At 39.1% G+C, this 20,057-nt stretch overlaps 1 protein-coding gene across 1 annotated transcript in view; it reads right to left on the reverse strand.

Moving 5' to 3' along the window:
- Window positions 1-7,980: 7,980 nt before the first annotated feature.
- LOC126268078 (uncharacterized) overlaps window positions 7,981-20,057 on the reverse strand; it is a 63,107-nt gene continuing 51,030 nt past the window's right edge. The window contains exon 3 of the mRNA XM_049973540.1: window positions 7,981-8,049. Coding sequence (XP_049829497.1) covers window positions 8,018-8,049 — 32 coding nt within the window. The 3' untranslated portion in view covers window positions 7,981-8,017. The remainder of the gene's footprint in view (window positions 8,050-20,057) is intronic.

The raw sequence follows: 20,057 nt of genomic DNA on the forward strand, positions 1-20,057 counted from the left end.
GCATCTACAACGAACTTGCAAAAAAATCGTAGGATTCTGTTCGTAAATAATTCTCTGAGATACAAATAATTCAAGAGTCAAGCAATAACTCATCCCTACTTTTGGAGTTCCGTTTCCTAATCTAGCTCCCTCAGTTTCATCTGAATTAATTCGACTCGCTTGCTTTTCCTTCGTTGATATTGATTTTATAACTTCTTTCCAAGACACTTTCACTGCGTTCAACTGCTGCTCGTGTGTCTCTGACATAATTAAAATCTTACTGGCAAACCTTAAAGTTTTTATTTCTTCTCCCTGCACTGTAATTATATTTCTCAATCTCTCTTTAATTTCCTTTACGAGAAGTTCAATGTATTGGTTGCACTGTGTTCTTCTATTCTTGCCTGGGATTATGAGGCATATATCTATTTAATGAAAGACATTTGGGGTTTAGAAACGAATTATCAATTGGTGTTTCACTATGTACTTCTATTCTTGATAGGGTTCTTGTGAATATCAACCAGAGACGGAATCAGTATTGAAATCTCCAAATGAATTTACTTCGCAGTTATTATACTAAGTCTCATTATTACCCTCTATAATTGGGTAACGAAATTTAAAGCATTTGCTGTTTAGGAGCTGTTCACTGCCAGAGCCGGTATCTTGTATGCTTTGAAGTCTATTACAGGATCCAGGTATTTAAAGACTGTTCATTTTAGTAGGTACTGATCTGGATGTAAGGCCTGAGCTTTTGTTCCACTTTTGTGTATATTATCATTTACTTAAATGTTAAACTTTTGCTCTGTTTATTCTGATTTACCTCTCTATAATTATATAAATTGTGTTCCTATGTATTCCTCATTTTCTGTTTGATAAGCCACTTCCTTTCTAGCTCTGCATCTATTTTTGCTCTAAACCTTACTAGTCTTGCAGTCCGAAAGTCGTTTAAAATGATCATATAGTGCAAAAGTTTATTATTTGATAAAATGAAGTCAATCTAAATGCATATGACCTTTGCCAAGTCTAATTTATAATCATTTTCTTCTGGAAGAATGTACTAGGAAGAAACATGTCCATTACAGCAAACCTATTGAACTATGTTGTTTCTGCTGCTATACCCGAAGCTCCTAATGAAAGTACATTTTGTAATGGGATTTACTGTAATAAGCTCGCTTATGTTTATGTGTGTCTACAGGCTTTCTTGGCCGTTGTCACTGATCACAAAATGTTGTGAGCCGTTAGGCTGCACCACATTCCTCTTCAATCTACTTCTCTGCTCGACATTTCGATCTCTCTGCCAGGGATCTTACTCAGGATTCCACTGGTCTCCCTGCATGACTGATCACTCAACTGACCAGGGACACAACGGAATCCTGAAGAGGTTCCGACAGAGAGCACGGAACGTCGAGCAGTGGGGAAGTTTGAAGACGATTGTGACGCGGTCCAACGACTCACAAGATTTTGTCATCTATTACGCATGTTCCTCGCAGTAACAGATTAATATACGAGTTGTGCACTTAGATAAGTTCACAGCTATCATTAGTTATGAAGACAGCTATAAATGACAGTGGCAATGCTGCTACTATTACACTAATTTACATAGTTTCTACATTTCTGAATATGTATCCTTCATTGCTCACATTTCATCTTATAGTGACTTCGTAATTTTACTGGCTTTCAGAGTTGTATGAGAATCTTTCATTTCTGATGATCCTTTCTGTCTTTGGCTATTTTCTCACAGCTCTCCGCAACAATGTCCTTGTTGTTACGACAAAGACTGTGCATTATTTTCGTATCGTATTAGCTTGGAGATACTGACGCTTCCACGTCTTATGTAATTTTATCCTGTAATTCATGCGAAAATGTATACTATCATCTATCATTCAACTTACGCAAAATGTGATCTCCATAATGCTCTACAAAAATATCGTTTAGTCCCCGTATTGATACATTTTTCTAAAATATTCGTAAAGCTGATATTATCAGGAGTACTGCCACACTTCAAAGTAATCAGTTCAGTTGCTACATCACAGATCGGCAACCATACCTTAAGAGAGAATCCCATTTATACAGGGTAGTCCATTGATCGTGACCGGGCCAAATATCTCACGAAATAAGCGTCAAACGGAAAAATTACAAAAGACGAAACTTGTCTAGCTTTAAAAGGGAAACCAGATGGCGCTATGGTTGGCCCGCTAGATGGCGATGCCATAGGTGAAACGGATATCAACTGCGTTTCTTTAAATAGGAACCCCCATTTTATTACATATTCGTGTAGTACGTAAATAAATATGAATGCTTCAGTTGGACCACTGTCTTCGCTTTGTGATTGATGGCGCTCTAATAGTCACAAACATATGGCTCACAATTTTAGACGAACAGTTGTTAACAGATAGGTTTTTTAAATAAAAATACAGAACGTAGGTACGTTTGAACATTTTATTTTGGTTGTTACAATATGATACATGTAATGTTGAGAACTTTTCATTTCTGAGAACGCATTCTGTTACAGCGTGATTACCTATAAATATCATATTAATGCAATAAATGCTCAAAATGATGTCCGTCAACCTCAGTGCATTTGGCAAAATGTGTAATGACATTCCTCTGAACAGCGAGTATTTCGCCTTCCGTAATGTTCGCGCATGCATTGACAATGCGCTGACGCATGTTGTCAGGCGTTGTCGGTGGATCACGATAGCAAAAATCCTTCAACTTTCCCCACAGAAAGAAATCAGGGGACGTCAGATCCGGTGAACGTGCGGACCAATCCACCTGTCATGAAGTATGCTATTCAATGCCGCTTCAACCGCACGCGACCTATGTGCAGGACATACATCATGTTGCATGTTGCAAGTACACCGCCATTCTGTCATGCAGTGAAACATCTTGTACTAACATCGGTAGCACTTTACGTAGGAAAGCAACATATATTGCACCATTTAGATTGCCATCGATAAAATGGGGGCCAATTATCCTTGTCCTATAATGCCGCACCATACATTAACCCGCCAAGGTCGCTGATGTTTCACTTGTCACAGCCATCGTGGATTTTCCGTTACACAATAGTACATATTATGCCGGTCTACTCTACCGCTGTTGGTGAATGACGATTCGTCGCTAAATAGAACGCGTGCAAGAAAGTTGTCATCGTCCCGTAATTTCTCTTGTGTAGAAATATGGTACGGGTGCAATCGATGTTGATGTAGCATTTTCAACACCGACGTTTTTGAGATTCCCGATTCTCGCGCGATTTGTCTGCTACTGATGTGCGGATTAACCGCGACTGCAGCTAAAACGCCTACTTGGGCACCATCATTTGTTGCAAGTCGTGGTTGGCGTTTCACATATGGCTGAACACTTCCTGTTTCCTTAAATAACGTAATTATCCGGCGAACGGCCCGTACACTTGGATGATGTCGTCCAACAGCATACATAGAACACGCCCGTTGGGCATTTTGATCACAGTAGCCATACATCAACACATATCGACCTTTTCCGCAATTGATAAACGGTCCATTTTAACACGGGTGAAGTATCACGAAGCAAATACCGTCCGCACTGGCGAGTGTTACGTGATACCAATTACTTATACGTTTGTGTCTATTACAGGGCCATTTATCACAAAGCGGAAAAAGTGGTCCAACTAAAACATTCATATTTCTTTACTTACTACACGAATATGTAATAAAAATGGTGGTTCCTGTTTGAAAAAACGCAGTTGATATCTGTTTGACCTATGGCAGCGCCATCTAGCGGGCCAACCATAGCGCCATCTGGTTGCCCCCTTAAAGCTAGACGAGTTTCGTCCTTTGTAGTTTTTTCGTTTGATGCTTATTTCGTGTGATAATTGGCCCGGTTTCTATCAATGGACCACCGTGTATATACTAAAAGGAAAAAAAATAGTACACCCTTTTAGAGGTTTCCAGTTCACTCAAGAATTATTGTTGCAACTGTGCAAATAAAATGCATGAAATGGTGACATTTACAGATCAATAGCGCAATCGGTTATGAGGTAATAGGGATCGACCCATGCTGAAACAACCATATTAATAGGTGTTGTAGTCTCCATTTGTGGCAAAACAGTCGAGTCGATCGTACATATATCGAAAACTGTCCTGGGATACGTTATGTCACGCCTGCTCGACCTGTTCACGTAAGAGTTGTTGGTTCGCGTGTCGCACGGGTCACTTCTCATCTCATCGTACACCATACGTGCTCGACTGGACGCAATCCTGGACATCTTGCTGGCCAGGGAAGTTGGTGCCAATCTTGCAGAGCACGTCGAGTTGAGTGGGCAGTGTGTGGGCGAGCGTTATCCTGTTGAACGGATCGTAAGGTCTATGGTGGGGCCAGTGAGTCTTGGACGGATGCAGTTTACGAGACAGTGTTCCCCAGGCCTACGTCGTATGCGCAGATAACCATCACTTGCGTGCAGGCACAATCTGCTTTCATCGTTGAAGACTATGGCGTGTCATTTCGTCTTGCAAGTTGTCCTCTGACGGTATCAGTAGAGCAGTGCACGTTGATGCCGTGGCGAGAGTGGAAGATGGGCTAGAGGTGTGCGCTGCAAATAACCGGTTCGCAACAGTTGGCGTTGACACATCTGGGCTCACAAGCCCTCTTCCTGTGCTCTGATAGCTGTATGATCTGCCTCTGCTGCCCTTACAAAATTATGATCCTGGCGGGCGTCTGTGCTGCGTGGACGTCCAGAAGCTTGTCTATGGGTGTGAGAATGTTCACGTGAGCACTGACACCAGCACCGCTGGACAACTGACTCGGCACGTCCAACTCGTGTGGCAGCTGTCCGCAAGGGCCATCCTGTCACTCGGCAGGACGCAATTTTACCCCTTTCAAACTCGCACAGTTGGCTGTAGGAAGCACCAGTTCAAATGGTTCAAATGGCTGTGAGCACTATGGGACTTAACTTCTGAGTTCATCAGTCCCATAGAACTTAGAACTACTTAAACCTAACTAACCTAAGTACATCACACACATCCATGCCCGAGGCAGGATTCGAACCTGCGACCATAGCGGTCGCGCGGCACCAGACTGTAGCTCCTAGAACCGAGTGCGTCTCAGTGGTATGGCTGGCTGACTACTTCACACGTTTGCATCACATTGACACTTCTGAGTGTGAGTATTCCTTATGAAAGGTTAGACACAGAAGGCCCTCTGGTGTCACTTTGCTATCCGTTGGCGAACGACGTTGGAACAATTATCAGTACGTCTACTATATGTCAGGTGGCATACGCCGTCCTCGAATCAAAATCGACGTCGTCTTCCCAGCTGTACTAATTTTTTCCCCAAAATTGTATTTACGTACCAAACATTGCAAATCTTAAATTACAAAAGTCACACAACGTATTTTCGGTGATCTGTCGAAGATCATTGATTACATAGATAATAATACTCTTTAAAAGTTTAACCTCTATGAAATCAATAGTGTTACACACAACTGCAGACATAAAAAACAGCCTCTGTCAAAAATTTAAATTTTTCAGAAGAGAAAAACGTTGTATATCGTTGTGTAGTGTCTTGTTGTGAAATATATTTTTCATTGTTTCCTATACATATTTAGAACATACCTATGATAATTTTTAACATACCTTTTAGCCTATTTACAACGAAATTTTTTAAAGTACAGTCGTGACTGTAAGAAGGAATGATAGAATAGCAGCAGTAACTATACTTCATTAGCCCCGTGGCATGCTAATGTATCACAATATCACAGAACAAAATACTGCGTTACATTAAAGACGCTTAGAACTGAACATATCAAACTTTCCCTGGTCCTCTCCGCTGCTGTTATCGGATGAAATCATATCCAAGTTCGGTCCATCTTCTTCCTCTGCGTAGACAGTCAGTGCGTTGAAAAAGATTTTGCTTTCATTCGTTAAGAAAGACAAAATCAGTTTGGGATCTTGCGCCTTTGACTTCTTAATCTTGATTACGTCGTCGTCAAGCTGACAAAGTCAACTCGTTTGGAGACTTCACTTCGTTTCGAAGTCCATCCATACGCCAAGGTTCTGTGCCGCACAAAAATGTAGCTTTTCGATACCTCCGCTTTATAGTCATACGTTCTTAGTCCTTTCAGTTTAACTGTTTTCTTTGCAGGTTTTTTGAAATATAATGAATATCAGTGACTGATCTACCTTCCACATACTGAAAGGAGGAAGATGTCAAAAAGAGGTAATGCCAGTGTGCCAATTATCAGGGACTCTAATGACTTGATTCTGTTTCTTACGTGAAATTAACGATAAATCTTGATCGTTGGGCAAAAATGAAGACCCTATCATTCGAAAGTAGTAGCTTAACCTGTTGAATATTTGCAGGCTTAGCACAGCATATACAAGCGACAGGTCATGACAAAACTTTTATTCTGTTCAGTTCTTACGCCACTGTGCACTCTTTGAAATTCGTTACAGAATCCAGCTACAGAACCTTAAAACAGGCACAAAGACAATATGACAACAAACATGCAGGTAGCACTCTCTCCTACTTTCACTCAGAAATAGCCCGTGTCGAATTACAAGGCCCTTTTTCTTCAGACACTTTTATAACAAGGGTTGTTTTTGTAGAACCACCTTTTCTTTGAAGCACAGTAACTCAGGACAGAGGCAGTTTGTGCTAAATTTGATTAAAGCAAATGGGGAGTCCCAGACGCGGCTGTCACAATGTGCCGACGAAAACGAAAAAAAAAAACTGTGTTTGTTTTTGTTATGGACTCTTCAATTCTTTTGAATCATATACAATAAAAACAATGCAAAAAGCAGTGCTGAATAGTTATAGAGGAGGACGCACTGGTACAGCGTTAGGTTCCCTCTTATTCCTTATATATGTGAGATTAGATTCGATTAGATTAGTACTTGTTCCATAGATCATTAATACGACACTTAGTAATGATGTGGAACGTGTCAGGTTAATAACAGGTGTCTATACAAGATATTACATTACACAAAATATTACGTGACACTTAATATTTTTTTGTGTGGGGTTGGGGAAATTACGCACTTACTATATCCAAAAATTCATCTAATGAGTAGAAGGAGTTGCGATTAAGAAATTCTTTTAATTTGCTTTTAAATGCTATATGGTTATCTGTCAGACTTCTGATGCTATTAGGTAAGTGACCAAAGATTTTTGTGGCAGCATAATTTCCCCCTTCTGATCCAAAGTTAGATTTAACCTTGAGTAGTGAAGATCATCCTTTCTCCTAGTGTTGTAGCCGTGTACACTGCTGTTACTTTTGAATTCGTTCGGATTGCTAATGACAAGTTTCATAAGTGAATATATATTGTGAGGCTACAGTGAATATCTCCAGCTTTTTAAATAAGTGTCTGCAGGATGATCTTGGATGAGCTCCAACAATTACTCTGATTACACGCTTTTGTGCAATGAACACTCTTTTACTCAATGATGAGTTACCCCAGAATATGATGCCAGGGGCTTTTTACTTAACGTAAGCATATTCAGTACTTTTTGCAGTTGGCACAGATCTTATAATTAATCTGATTAGTATGACATCAACAGAGAAATATAAATAATATTTTAAAAGGAATTAAAAAGTAGTTCTTTTCAAATGACCACTTCCTTAATTTCATATATTCAGTTCTATGGCATTTACCGTTTCAGTTACTTACGTAGACTTTGTGGACATTTTTAAAAAGTAGTTCTTTTCAAATGACCACTTCCTTAATTTCATATACTCAGTTCTGTGGCATTTACCGTTTCAGTTACTTACGTAGACTTTGTGGACATTTATCTCTTCAGAATGGCGTTGCTCGATTGGTTCTGGACATGAATAAATGAATGAAGTACAACCATTGCTATTTAGTCTTTAATAGTGAATAAAACATTGTTCGTCATTGCAGAAATGTCGCTATTAGTGGCACGAGTTTGCAAACATAGCTAATATGCGACTCAAGGTTCACAATAGGGATGACTTACAGAAAATACGGAGGTTATAACACTCTGTTTTACTTTACATACAATGTCGATACTTTCAGAAACTTCATTTCCTCATTGAAGTGGCAAAACGTTAGCAAACACCCATGTGGTTGAAGTCGCACTCTGCAACAGAAAAGCGAGGTCTAGTTAAGCACGCACGCTTGCTCCTGTCGTTGTTCAGGCGTAAGCTAAATTAATACATGGCTGCGGTAAAATAAAATAAATGGAAATGAACGATAAAATACTGTAATAACTTACTGGAAAGAGCAAAAAAGCTGAACTGCACAAAACGCGTAACAACAATTAAGATTTCATAACACGAACTTCTGGTTATACAAGTTATTATTAGTAGTAATAGTAGCAAATTTATTCATCCATAGTTCAGTTTTAGAAGGACACTGGATATGTTGTGGTGGTACAATTTAAGAACAACAAAAAAACATAATTCACATCTAAAGTCATTTACATTCTTATCTCGACAGGTGTACTTTGACAAAGATGAAACAGATGGTGACCTGAAGTCTTACAGTAGGAAGTATCCCAGCATTTACCTGCAGTAATTTAGGGAAACGACAGAGAACTTGAATCTGGATAGCTGGATAAAAATTGGAGCCTTTTCCCTCCTGAATACAATGCCAGCCTGTTAAAATAGTGCTACCTCAATCGATTAATGTCTATTATATAACAGTTTTGCAAAAAAGTTGTTTAAGACTGTAACAGGCTACTGATGCACTATTAATTCATTTTTGACTTGCAGTCATTGCACACATTACACACCATATACACATTATTTCATAATCTCACACTACACACACTTCCAGCTAACTTCAGGACCATTGTTGCAATGATGTTTGGTTTCCATTTTGTGTACTGCAAACTTCCCATTTCCCTACCTGAAAAACAATGTTAGAGTCCGTCTATAATGAGTGAGATGTTGGAATCAGGAATTACACATAGAATACATTACCTAACTTTGGGACTAACATTTTCCGGAAAATAAAAAAAGAAACACTAAGATAAAACATAATTTGAAAATGTTATTTGAAATGATAGATGTTTTATTATTGCTATTGTTATTTCTTTGTGTTACTTTTTTTTCGAAGGTTCTACTCTTTATTGACTTCGTATTAGTAATCTAATTAATCTAGTTGGGAAATTCTTGTACATTTTTAATCCTTGGGAGAAGATGGCGTTTCTGTTTTATTTTAATTCTTTCTTGGCAAATGTGAGTTCTGTCATGATCTTGTTCCACGGGTCATGGACAGGTCTGTCTGTGCAGTAACTATCAATGTTATTTTTTTGTGTACAATCGATAGGTAAATCCATTCACATGATCTAGTTTAAGTCCCCAGTGTTTTGAATAGCTCTTCACAATGAGCTTGTCTACTACTTTTGGTTATTATTCTTTAGACTCTATGCTGTAGTTCGAAAACCGTGTTCACGTTTTGTGCATTTGTTCCTCAGAAAAGAATTACATAACTAAGAATCGACTGTAATTTTGAACAGCATGTAACTAAAAGACACTAACTGTTGCACACTGATGACAGGACTCTAACAGCACAACTTGTTGATGACATTCTATTTGGAAATATATTTGTGCCTACAAACCACTTTAACTGGTGGAATCCTTACCAGGTGGGATTGACGGAGGACATCGAAAGGGTGCAAAAAGGGCAGCTCGTTTTGTATTATCACGTTATAGGGGAGAGAGTGTGGCAGATATGATACACGAGTTGGTATGGAAGTCATTACAGCATAGACGTTTTTCGTCGCGGCGAGACCTTTTTACGAAATTTCAGTCACCAACTTTCTCTTTCGAATGCGAAAATATTTTGTTGAGCCCAACCTACATAGGTAGGAATGATCATCAAAATAAAATAAGAGAAATCAGAGCTCGAACAGAAAGGTTTAGGTGTTCGTTCTTCCCGCTCGCTGTTCGGGAGTGGAATAGTAGAGAGTTAGTATGATTGTGGTTCGATGAACCCTCTGCCAAGCACTTAAATGTGAATTGCAGAGTAGTCATGTAGACGTAGAACTGTGAATCACTATTCGTTCGACCCTCACTTGACTTCACAGTGTCATTTTCCCTCTCTAGACTGAAATTCATGGTATTTATTTTCTTTATGTTCAACGTCAGTTTATTATATACTACTGAATCAGGCAGTGCTCTGCAACTGCTAATTACGTATGGAAATTGAACGTATGTCCTAGTCTCCTTCTGCCCCTTCTCTTTGTTGATCTAATCCTCCCCTCTCTTTGTCCATTTCCTAATCATGCCCCCCTCCATCGCCCAACTCTTTTCATCACTTCCTTCCCTCTCTCTCAGTCCATCTTCTTCTCCCCCATTTCTCTCCATCTCTTCCTGCTCCCTCTCTTTCTGACAATCTCCTCCTTCCACCTCTATACGACTATTTACTCCTCCCCTCTGTCCATCTCCTCTTCTTCATTCTCTCTGACCTTAGGCCTTGTTTATTGTTAAGATTCCGTAGTAGTATTCTAACCATATGTCGGTAGGCTATAAATAATAGTTTCCTATTTTCTGTGAAAACCAACTGCGAGGAAGAAAATGTAACAATAAAGAATATAATTGGAGAAATAATTTATGTAATGTTTAAGCGGCCTGCTAAAACTGACTGTGAGAATGAGACAAAAACTGCACATTTTCACTGCAGACTACATCACAGTTTTTCTTCCTCTCAGCTGGTAATAACAGAAGCCCTGTGCATTTTCGTTTAAAAAGATATATAGCCTATGCGCCTCCGTATGTTGATTAGAGAGATGTAATAATTTGAAGTAAGTCAGTGAAGAACTTTTCAAGTTTTTTTGGTAATATCATTTCCTCTTGGTTTCTTAAACATGTATTTATACATTACATTATCAAAAAATATGTAGTGAATGTCCATCCGAATGTCCATTAGAGTATTGTTTATAAATTTGAAGTAAATAAGCCAACAACTTTTCGAGACTTGTTGTAACAACATTTCCCCTTCCTATATTACATATATATTTGCACATTATATATATTTAAAAATATAGCTTATGTCTGTCTGAATGTTTTTAGAGTGTTGTGTAAAAATTTGAAGTAAAAAATATGGCTTATGTCTGTCTGAATGTTTTAGAGTGTTGTGTAAAAGTTTGTAGTACAAAATATGGCTTTGTCGGTCAGAATGATTTTTTAGAGTGTTCTGTAAAATTCTGAAGTAAATGAGTCAAGAACGTTTCGAGATTTTCGCTATATTTTAAAAAAAATGAAACAATGTCTGTTGACGTTAAGAGACTAAAAGTAGGGTAAACTAGGATGCCAGTGGTGTTTGCTGCAGGATTGTTGTGCGAGTTCTTCACGAGATATTGTGACTTGTTTTTGCCATTCAGTCAGCATAGCTGCTAGGAACAATATCGTTATGTTTACTTATACTACACTTGTGTGTTTCTTGAGTGCAATGTGACTTGCTGCTCACTTAGTGTGAGATAGTTCAAGCAGTAAGTCATGAGTGAATGATGGGATTTCCAATGCAGAACAATCTGATATGTTCATGTTATACAGAGAGTGCAGGAAGAATGGTGTTCGTTCTTGCTTGGTGTATGCGGCAACATATCCCAACAGACGCCAACCTCTTCGGCAATACTTCCAGTAATTTTCGGGTTTGCACTCGGATCCCATCAAAATTCTGCCACGATATTTCGGCCTAGAGGCGTCCGGCCATCCTCAGATGAGTAGAAGAAGTACTGGAGAGACGTGATGCAGTCATGGTATTTATAGCGAATTCCGCACATGCGAATCGTACTGGCGGTTTACGGCGCATGCGTAAGGAGGTGACATGCGCGAGAGCCAAGTTTTGTGTGCTGCCCTCAGTGGTGAAGTAAGAACAAACTAATCGCTGAGTATCGACTGAGCATATCGATTCCGTTGTGACCACATAATTTTAATAAATGTATTCCAATTTTTATCCATCTGTAAGCTGTAATCATGATTCGTTAAATTATCAGAAAGACGTATTTCCGCGTATTCTTTAATTACAGAGTCCCAGAAGCTGGAAACCAGTGCAAAATTTTTTTTATTATTGTATTCCATTGAATGTCTTACGGAAGTGCAAAGTTCTGCCACTGCTGATTTTAAAGGTTGCCGCAGATGTGTGTGTCTCTAATGTTCTACACAGTGTTTCTGGACGGTTCGTGTCGGATGACCTATTTATGCAGAATCACACTCACAGGGAACTTTATAAACACCCGCCTTCCTCAATTGTAAATCGTCTTTAACGGATTCGAATAAGACCCTGATCGTTGCTGGTGGACGGTAGATGACATTAATACACACATCAAAAAAAGCTTTGCGTCACCTCGGTTCCGAGAGTTCCGGGCCTGAACAGGAAATTGGAATAGAGAGCAACTAAGAACACCGGCGGTATGTGTGGGGACATGGCAGCTGGACGCCTGAAGATATAGATCTGTATGTGTGGGTTTTCTGTACAGCGACTGTCCCAAAGACCCATCACTCTTACGGCGTACTAACACGTCTAGAAAGGGTAAAGTCCCATCTTTCTCAATCTCCATAGTAAACTTGATGTTCTCATGTAAATAATTTAAATGACAAAGGAATTTTTCCAGTTCTTGTCTGCCTTGCGGCCATACAACCAAAGTATCATCTACGTAACGCCAAAAAACCGTAGGCTTTAAGACGGCAGAGTCAAGAGCTTTCTCCTCAAAGTCTTCCATAAAAAGACACCGGGAAAATCTCAGAAGTCGCATTAAATATCTCCTCGGGGAGCAGATGGGTTAGGATAACCACAGACTGAATAAATTACGTGAGAAAAGATCCAGGTTACTGTGTAGTCCTACAGTGAGAGTCTGTCCTTATATACAACGATAATACATGTTGGTTTTTCTGTGTCTCTACACCAACTAACTACGCAAACGACTTTGCCGTTTGAAGAGTGTACCTCAACATTAACTAGCTGTATTTTATTTTTTGTTGATAGCATATTTTGGGGAAAAACTGTTAAGTCTGTGAAATGTTGCGTGTTACTTTTTCCAACAGCTTCTTTTTCCTAAACGTGTAGTACATGGGTCATATGATGTGCTGAATCCCGTGAGAGATTACTGTCGAATTATTTAAACCGCTGGAGACACTATTTAGGCAGGGCAAACTGCTGTCCCGATTTATCCTTAAAGAGACCTTCTCCTGCTACCCATGAGAACAAGACATGTACCCCCTATATTTCCATAAATCAGCTCTACTAATGTTTCCTTAATTAAAACAAGCTTGATAATTGAGTATGCTTGAGAGAGCAGCAGACTATCTGCTGGTGTATTAAGGGCACTTTATTTCACCCTTTGTGGCTGGGTGAAACTACGCCAAATCTGGGTAATTGTCTTCAATGGCTGCAGTCTACATTCCCTCAATTCCAGAAATTCCCCTTCGCAGAACACAGGACTTCAACAGAGCTATCAGCGCAGCTGAGGGGACAGAGCAATGAACCACAGCTGATGTTCGAGGCCTTAACTGCTGAAATAAAATGCCATGTCGCTTGCAGCATAGTGCCAGCATTTAAATTGGGTGCTAATTCGTTGGTGCGCGTGTCATTTCGGCTGATCATTTAACCATCAGATTCTCGTGAAGCTTCATGTGCTTGGGCAGATCTTATTCAAGTGCTTTCCACCTCGTAAAAAATCCATTGGTTTCTATATATCTAAATTAAGACAGTGAAAGGTGTTGTTGGTTCATTCATTTTCTCACCGCCATTTCATCTTTTTCAAGAATTATAACATTTATTCTGTAACTACATCTGAGGCATTAAACTAGCCAGGTTCATTACGTATCAGTTCTGGTACGTTTGTAAGCTCTTTGCATGCTCACTGCATCCACCAGCCATGTCTTTGGTGAGACGTTGGCTCGCAGCCAACTGTAGGCTTTGGTGGTAGTGTTTGCCATGTGTTCCACAAGGATGCCAGTTATTATCTTAGTGGCACTACATGTTCTCGCGAGTCGTATTCTTTATTTTGGAGTGATACTTTGTACTGCAGGAATGTGATGCTCTGATGATGACTGGCACTTTTACATTAACATCATAAAGCAAGAATTTATCCGTGGCTGCGGAGTCACTCAAGTCAGACAATAAACAATAGCTTGCCAGCCTCGTATCAAAACGAATAGCGAATTTATTTCCTTAAAATTGCTCCGACATTGTTCCTTTGGAAGCAGTCCCTTCGCTATATTCACTAGGAATATAATTGATATTGGCCTGCAGTCATTAAAAAGAGCAATTCCAGTCGGCCAAGCGGTTCTAGGCGCTTCAGTCTGGAACCGCGCGACCGTTGCGGTCGCAGGTTAGAATCGTGCCTCGGGCATGGATGTATGTGATGTCCTTAGGTTAGTTAGGTTTAAGTCGTTCTAAGTTATAGGGAACTGATGACCTCAGATGTTAACTCCCATAGAGCTCAGAGCCATTTGAACCATTTGAGCCAATTCCAGTCTGGATTGTAACCGACAGACATTTAGAGGATGCTGCTGGGTTTGTTGTATGAATATGATTGCAGCACGACGTGCCATTAATAGAATTCATGTCGGATGAGCCGGGTGGCCAAATAATTTGATCGGACTGACTAGAATGTTCTTCAAACCAACTGCGAACAATTGTGGCCAACTGACATGGCGCATTGTCATCCATAAAAATTCCATCGTTGTTTGGAAACATGAAGTCCATGAATGGCTGCAAATGATCTCAAAGCAGACGAACATAACTATTTCCAGTCAACGATCGGTTCAGTTGGACCAGAGAACCCAGTCCATTCCACGTAACGACAGCCCACACCATTATGGAGCCACCACCAGCTTCCACAGAGCCTTGTTGACCACTTGGGTCAATGACTTCGAGGGATATGCGCCACACTCGAACCCCACCCTCAGCCCTTACCAATTGCAGTCGCAACTCATCTGACCCGGCCACGGTTTTTCAGTTGACTAGAGTTCAACCGATATGGTGACGAGCCCAGGACAGGCGCTGCAGGCGATGTCGTGTTTTTAGCAATGGTACTCGCGTCGATCGTCTGCTGGCATAGCCCATTAACGCCAAATTCCGCCGCACTGCCCTAACGGATACATTCGTCGAATGTACCACATTGATTTCTACGGTTATTACATGCAGTGTTACTTGTCTTTTAGCACTGACACCTCTGATCAAACGCCACTGCTCTCAGTGTTTAGGTGAAGGCTGTCAGCCACTGCGTTGTACGTTGAAAGGTGGCTACACTGAGTCACAACGCCAGAGATTGCGCCAAAGAGTATTATTCAGCCGCCTCCACTGGTAGTTGCAGCTGAGAAGTTGCTGTGGGCAGTTGTAGTTCTGAGGTAGGTGTGATCAGTGTTTGTTGAGTCGATGTCGATAGAGTACTATTTGTGAGCATGTCGTGTGCAGTTATTCTGATGGGCTAGACAGACGATGCTCTTCGATTGGGGATGTTGTAACGATCAGAGTGTATTTTTCGTCAATATATATGAGGTAATTAAAGCATTTTTGTATTATAAATTTCGTAAATAACAATGCCTCTTGCTCATAGGTTCAGTCAACAAAGCATCTGGCTTGTGTTCATGTATTAGAGTGTAATTCTGGTTTCTATGTGCAATCAAAGTATTTCTTTTTTTTAATTACTTCATCGTAAATGGCGTTTAAAGCATCTTTCGTAGTGAGGAAGAACCGTGCCAGATGTGTACGTTGAATCACACTTCCACACACAGAACAGTTACATTTGTGCTTTGTTGTTTCGTAGCTTTTATAGTTGCTGGGGACTTAATTAATTAATTGTGTTAACGGAAATTTTCTTTCATTCTTTGTTGTTATTCTCTGCAGTCAGATTGCGTACTAATATTATTCAGGGCCAACCGGTTACGAGACTGCGTAATCGGACGAACAGCGACAAAAATTAAAATTATTAGCATTATATTTAATTAAGCCCCCATGCACGTGGCGACCGCTGCTTCGGATCGGCCCTTGGAATTCTTTTGATAGTAAAAATAGCAAACAGTAGTATTGTTGTGGTAATTTGTAGTTTAGTAATTGTAGTCTATATTGCATGTGAAGATTTGGTAATGAACATTTGTAGTTGTCTTGCCTTTCTTCTAATGGTATTTTTGCAGAATGTAATTTTTGATGTCTTGTATACGGGTTTGACAATTTTGTGCAATTATGAACATTTCAATTGTTCGTTAATCGTGTTTGTCGGGAAGCATTTCGTGTAAATGGTATTGTTGGTGATAAAGTGTCATATTGTGTGTAATTTTCGTATAGTGACGAGTTTTGTATGTTTTGTAAATGATTACGCGATCGATGAAAAAGGCAAAAATGATGGATAGGGAGAATGAAGAATCTGTTAACATGGCGAACTCGCCAACATAGGAGAACAGTATGATGAATAATGAAGCAGAAAACAATTTAATAAGTCGAGAAAATAGTCCGGAACCAGTTCAAAATTTTTCAGAATAATATTTTTTTCAGAATATGAGATTAACGATAGAAGATTCTGAAATAGCATCGAACACAGATAGCTTTACGGCTGTGCCGAAGGAAGTTAGTTTTACGGGAAATGTTAGGGGCGAAAGGAATTTAGAACCAGTTAATATGGAGCACTTGATGAGTGCAATATTAAATTTGGGATCACAAATAGGAACAATTAAAACTGGTATGGAAACAATGGAAACACGGTTAGACTCACAAATAGGAACAATTAAAACCGAGATGGAAACAATGTAAACACGGTTAGACTCACGAATAAGGGCATGTTTTAAAAACATGAAAGATGAATTAAAGAAAGAAATTAGAGAAGTACAACCGATTTTGAATGCTCACAATAATAGATTAATTTCAATAGAAATCAGACAAAAAGAACAGGATAGAGAACAGGAAGAAAGAGATCGCGTGATAGTACAAAAATTTTCAGAGTTAAATTTACAACTTGCACACGATAAGGAAGAAATATTTGAAAGAATCGAGGAATCTGTACTAAATGAAAGAATAAATAACCTAACACAACAATATGAACAGGTAACTACTAAATGTGTTAATACTGAAACCCGAGTCGCGACACTTACGGAAGACGTAAATAAACAGAAAGAACAAATAGGTGACTTATCGGAAAGAGTTGAGGAGATTTCAGATAAATTGACAAGTCTTAGTTTAAATGGGGACAGAGATTCAGACGATACAGCCCCATTGCCATTTGCAGAAACCGAAGAGTACCAGAACATAAATAAACATGTTGAAATTCAGGGAAAATTTAATGAATGCGTTAAAAGGGAATTTGAGGCTTTACGAAAGCAAGTCAAACAAATTGACAGCGAAATCGTAGGAAAAGACACCAGAAGAAATTTAGAATCACAGATAGCAGAGGGCTTTGAAGAAAATAATTTATTTCATTTACGAGAAGCAACAAGAGAGCGCCAGGCGCGCGAACTTGACAATAATCGACATTGGGACGGGGACAGACGCGGTAGATCTTTGTCGCCACGAGGCGAAAACATTGACTATAAACACTTTTTAACTGTTCGGAAATTTAAGATTTTTCGCAATTCTAAGAATGACATGCATCCATGTTCATGGTTAGATCAACTTACGTACGCACTTCCACCAAATTGGCCGCTAAGTCACAAACTGGAATTTATGTGTGGATATTTAGGAAACGAACCGGCGACGCGGATGCGCGCACTTATTAGAGATTGTAATAATTTAAATGATTTTTATCATGCATTTCTATCGGCATATTGGTCCGAAAACACTCAAGACAGAGTCAAACATAGTATTATTATGCAGCGTAATTTTAAACAGTCGGAGTTCCGCACGCCGGCAGAATACTTTGAAGATATGATTCGAAAGAATCAGTTCCTTTCCAACCCTTATAGCCCGACTGAATTAATTCGCATTTGCTTAACTAAGCTGTCACAATCGATAAGACAAATTGCTTTAGCCGGAAGATGTAAAGACGACATTGAGACTTTTAACTTTGTTACAAGAACTTGAGTATGACAACGACGACGGGACTTCTTGTAATTTTTTCAGTAACGGTAATCACAGTAGATTTTCAGAGAGACGGGATAATGATCGGAACGAACGTTATATGGGTAATTTTGAGAATGACAGAGGAAACAGACAGGATAATAGATACCAGCCTTATGCCAATAACAGACGTTCTAACAGAAATTACACGGATAATTACAATAACGGAAATTCATACCGAAATGAACAATCATACGGAAACCGTAATCGGTATAATCAAGACAGAAATTATTCATACAATAATAGAATTTCTTACTACAGAAATAACCAGGGTAGTAGATCTAACAGTAATTTCAGAAGTGACAGTCGAAATTACACAAGAAGTAGTCATGCAGATAGCCAGGAAAACAGAAATTTTAATAACAGACACAACCAAGAATTTACATGTAACAGACAGGAGGGATCTAATTGGCATCCTCCGCGTGACATAAATTCAGAGAGACAAGTGCAAATCGTAGAAATTGATCCGCGAAATGACGCGAATAACCAAAGACGTGACGCAAACAATCGACAGTGACTTGTAGCTTCGGCTTCTGGCAGCAATATAGACGGTTCAGAAAGTAATGACACTACGACGTTACACTATGTACGCCTGGAAGACATGAGAGACATTTTGCCAGACGAAAAGGAAAATAATGTAGAAGCATTTTTACATCCTGTTGTTGAAGTATGTGTGGGTAAGAATATGTTCACTGCAGTTTTAGATTCTGGGAGCCCATTGAATGTTATTAGTGAATCAGTTTTTCGTAGATGTGTAAGAAGTATTGCTTGTCCTGTGTTACCTGTTTCTAAAACTACAATTCGAGGAGCTATTTCTGGAAAAAGTGTGGAAGTCAAACAACAGACCAACTTAAATTTCACTTGTCAAGGATAAGAATTTTCTGCTAATTTTATTATTGTTCCATTACTCAGTACACAAAATATATTAGGTATGGAGTTTCTTAACACACATAAGGCAATTTTAAACTTTAAGGAAGGAAGTGTGAACTTGACTGTTGTTGAAACGCCGAAATGTTTGAAATTTTTCGAGTGCTTAACAAAATCTGAATCAGATACAAAATGTTTAAGGTTTGTTACTTCTGATGTTTTCGCTGAGCATTATGACGACAATGTGTTCATTCATGACAACGACAATAGATACAGAGACGCTATGGACGATATAATTAATAGTGAAGAACTAATTAATGAAAAGGTTAAGAAAGCTGAAGTGCCAGATGACGTTGCAAGAGAAGAACTGCACCAAATTTTGACTTCACATGCTACAGTATTTAGTCATCACACAGGAACTATACAAGGCTTACAATATTTATTTAAAGTAAAAGAACACACACCATTTCGAGCAAAAACGTACGCTATTCCTTTGGCTTACAGAGTTAAGAGTGAACTTCAATACATGTTAGATCAAGGCATTATTGAGCCAGCAGTCAGTCCTTATACCAGCCCATTACACGTCGTTCTTAAAAATGATGGGTCATTTCGTTTGGTTCTGGATTCCAGACAGATAAATAATATCATCATTCCTGAAACTGACCGTCTAGATGAACTTCTTCAACATTTCCATGGAATTAAAGTTTTATCAATGATTGATATGCGTGGAAGTTTTTGGCAAATAGAACTTCACCCTGATTGTAGAAAATACACTGCCTTTTTAGCCTTTGGTAACTGTTATCAATTTCTGAAATTACCGTTTGGACTTACTGTATCTTCAGCAGCATTCATTCGTAGTTTACACGAAATTTTACCTGTTTATCTTCGTGACAATATTACTTCATATGTTGACGATATTCTTATTGCTTAACGTTCTTGGAGTGAGCACAATAAAATTTTGTATTCTTTATTACGTATTTTTGCAAGAGTTGGCATTACAATGAACTTGAAAAAATCTGAATTTGGTGGTTCTCAGGTGAAATTTCTTGGTCATATTATTTCTACAGAAGGTATTCTTCCTGATCCAGAAAAAAACTAGACGCTATTCGTAATTATGCTGTTCCTACTACAAAACGTGATGTTCGTAGCTTCCTTGGTGTCTGTAATTTTCTTAGACGCTTTGTTAGATTGGACGATTTGGCCACACCTCGTTTATGTGAA

The sequence above is a fragment of the Schistocerca gregaria genome, chromosome 4, assembly GCF_023897955.1.
Source record: "Schistocerca gregaria isolate iqSchGreg1 chromosome 4, iqSchGreg1.2, whole genome shotgun sequence".
NCBI lineage: Eukaryota > Metazoa > Arthropoda > Insecta > Orthoptera > Acrididae > Schistocerca > Schistocerca gregaria.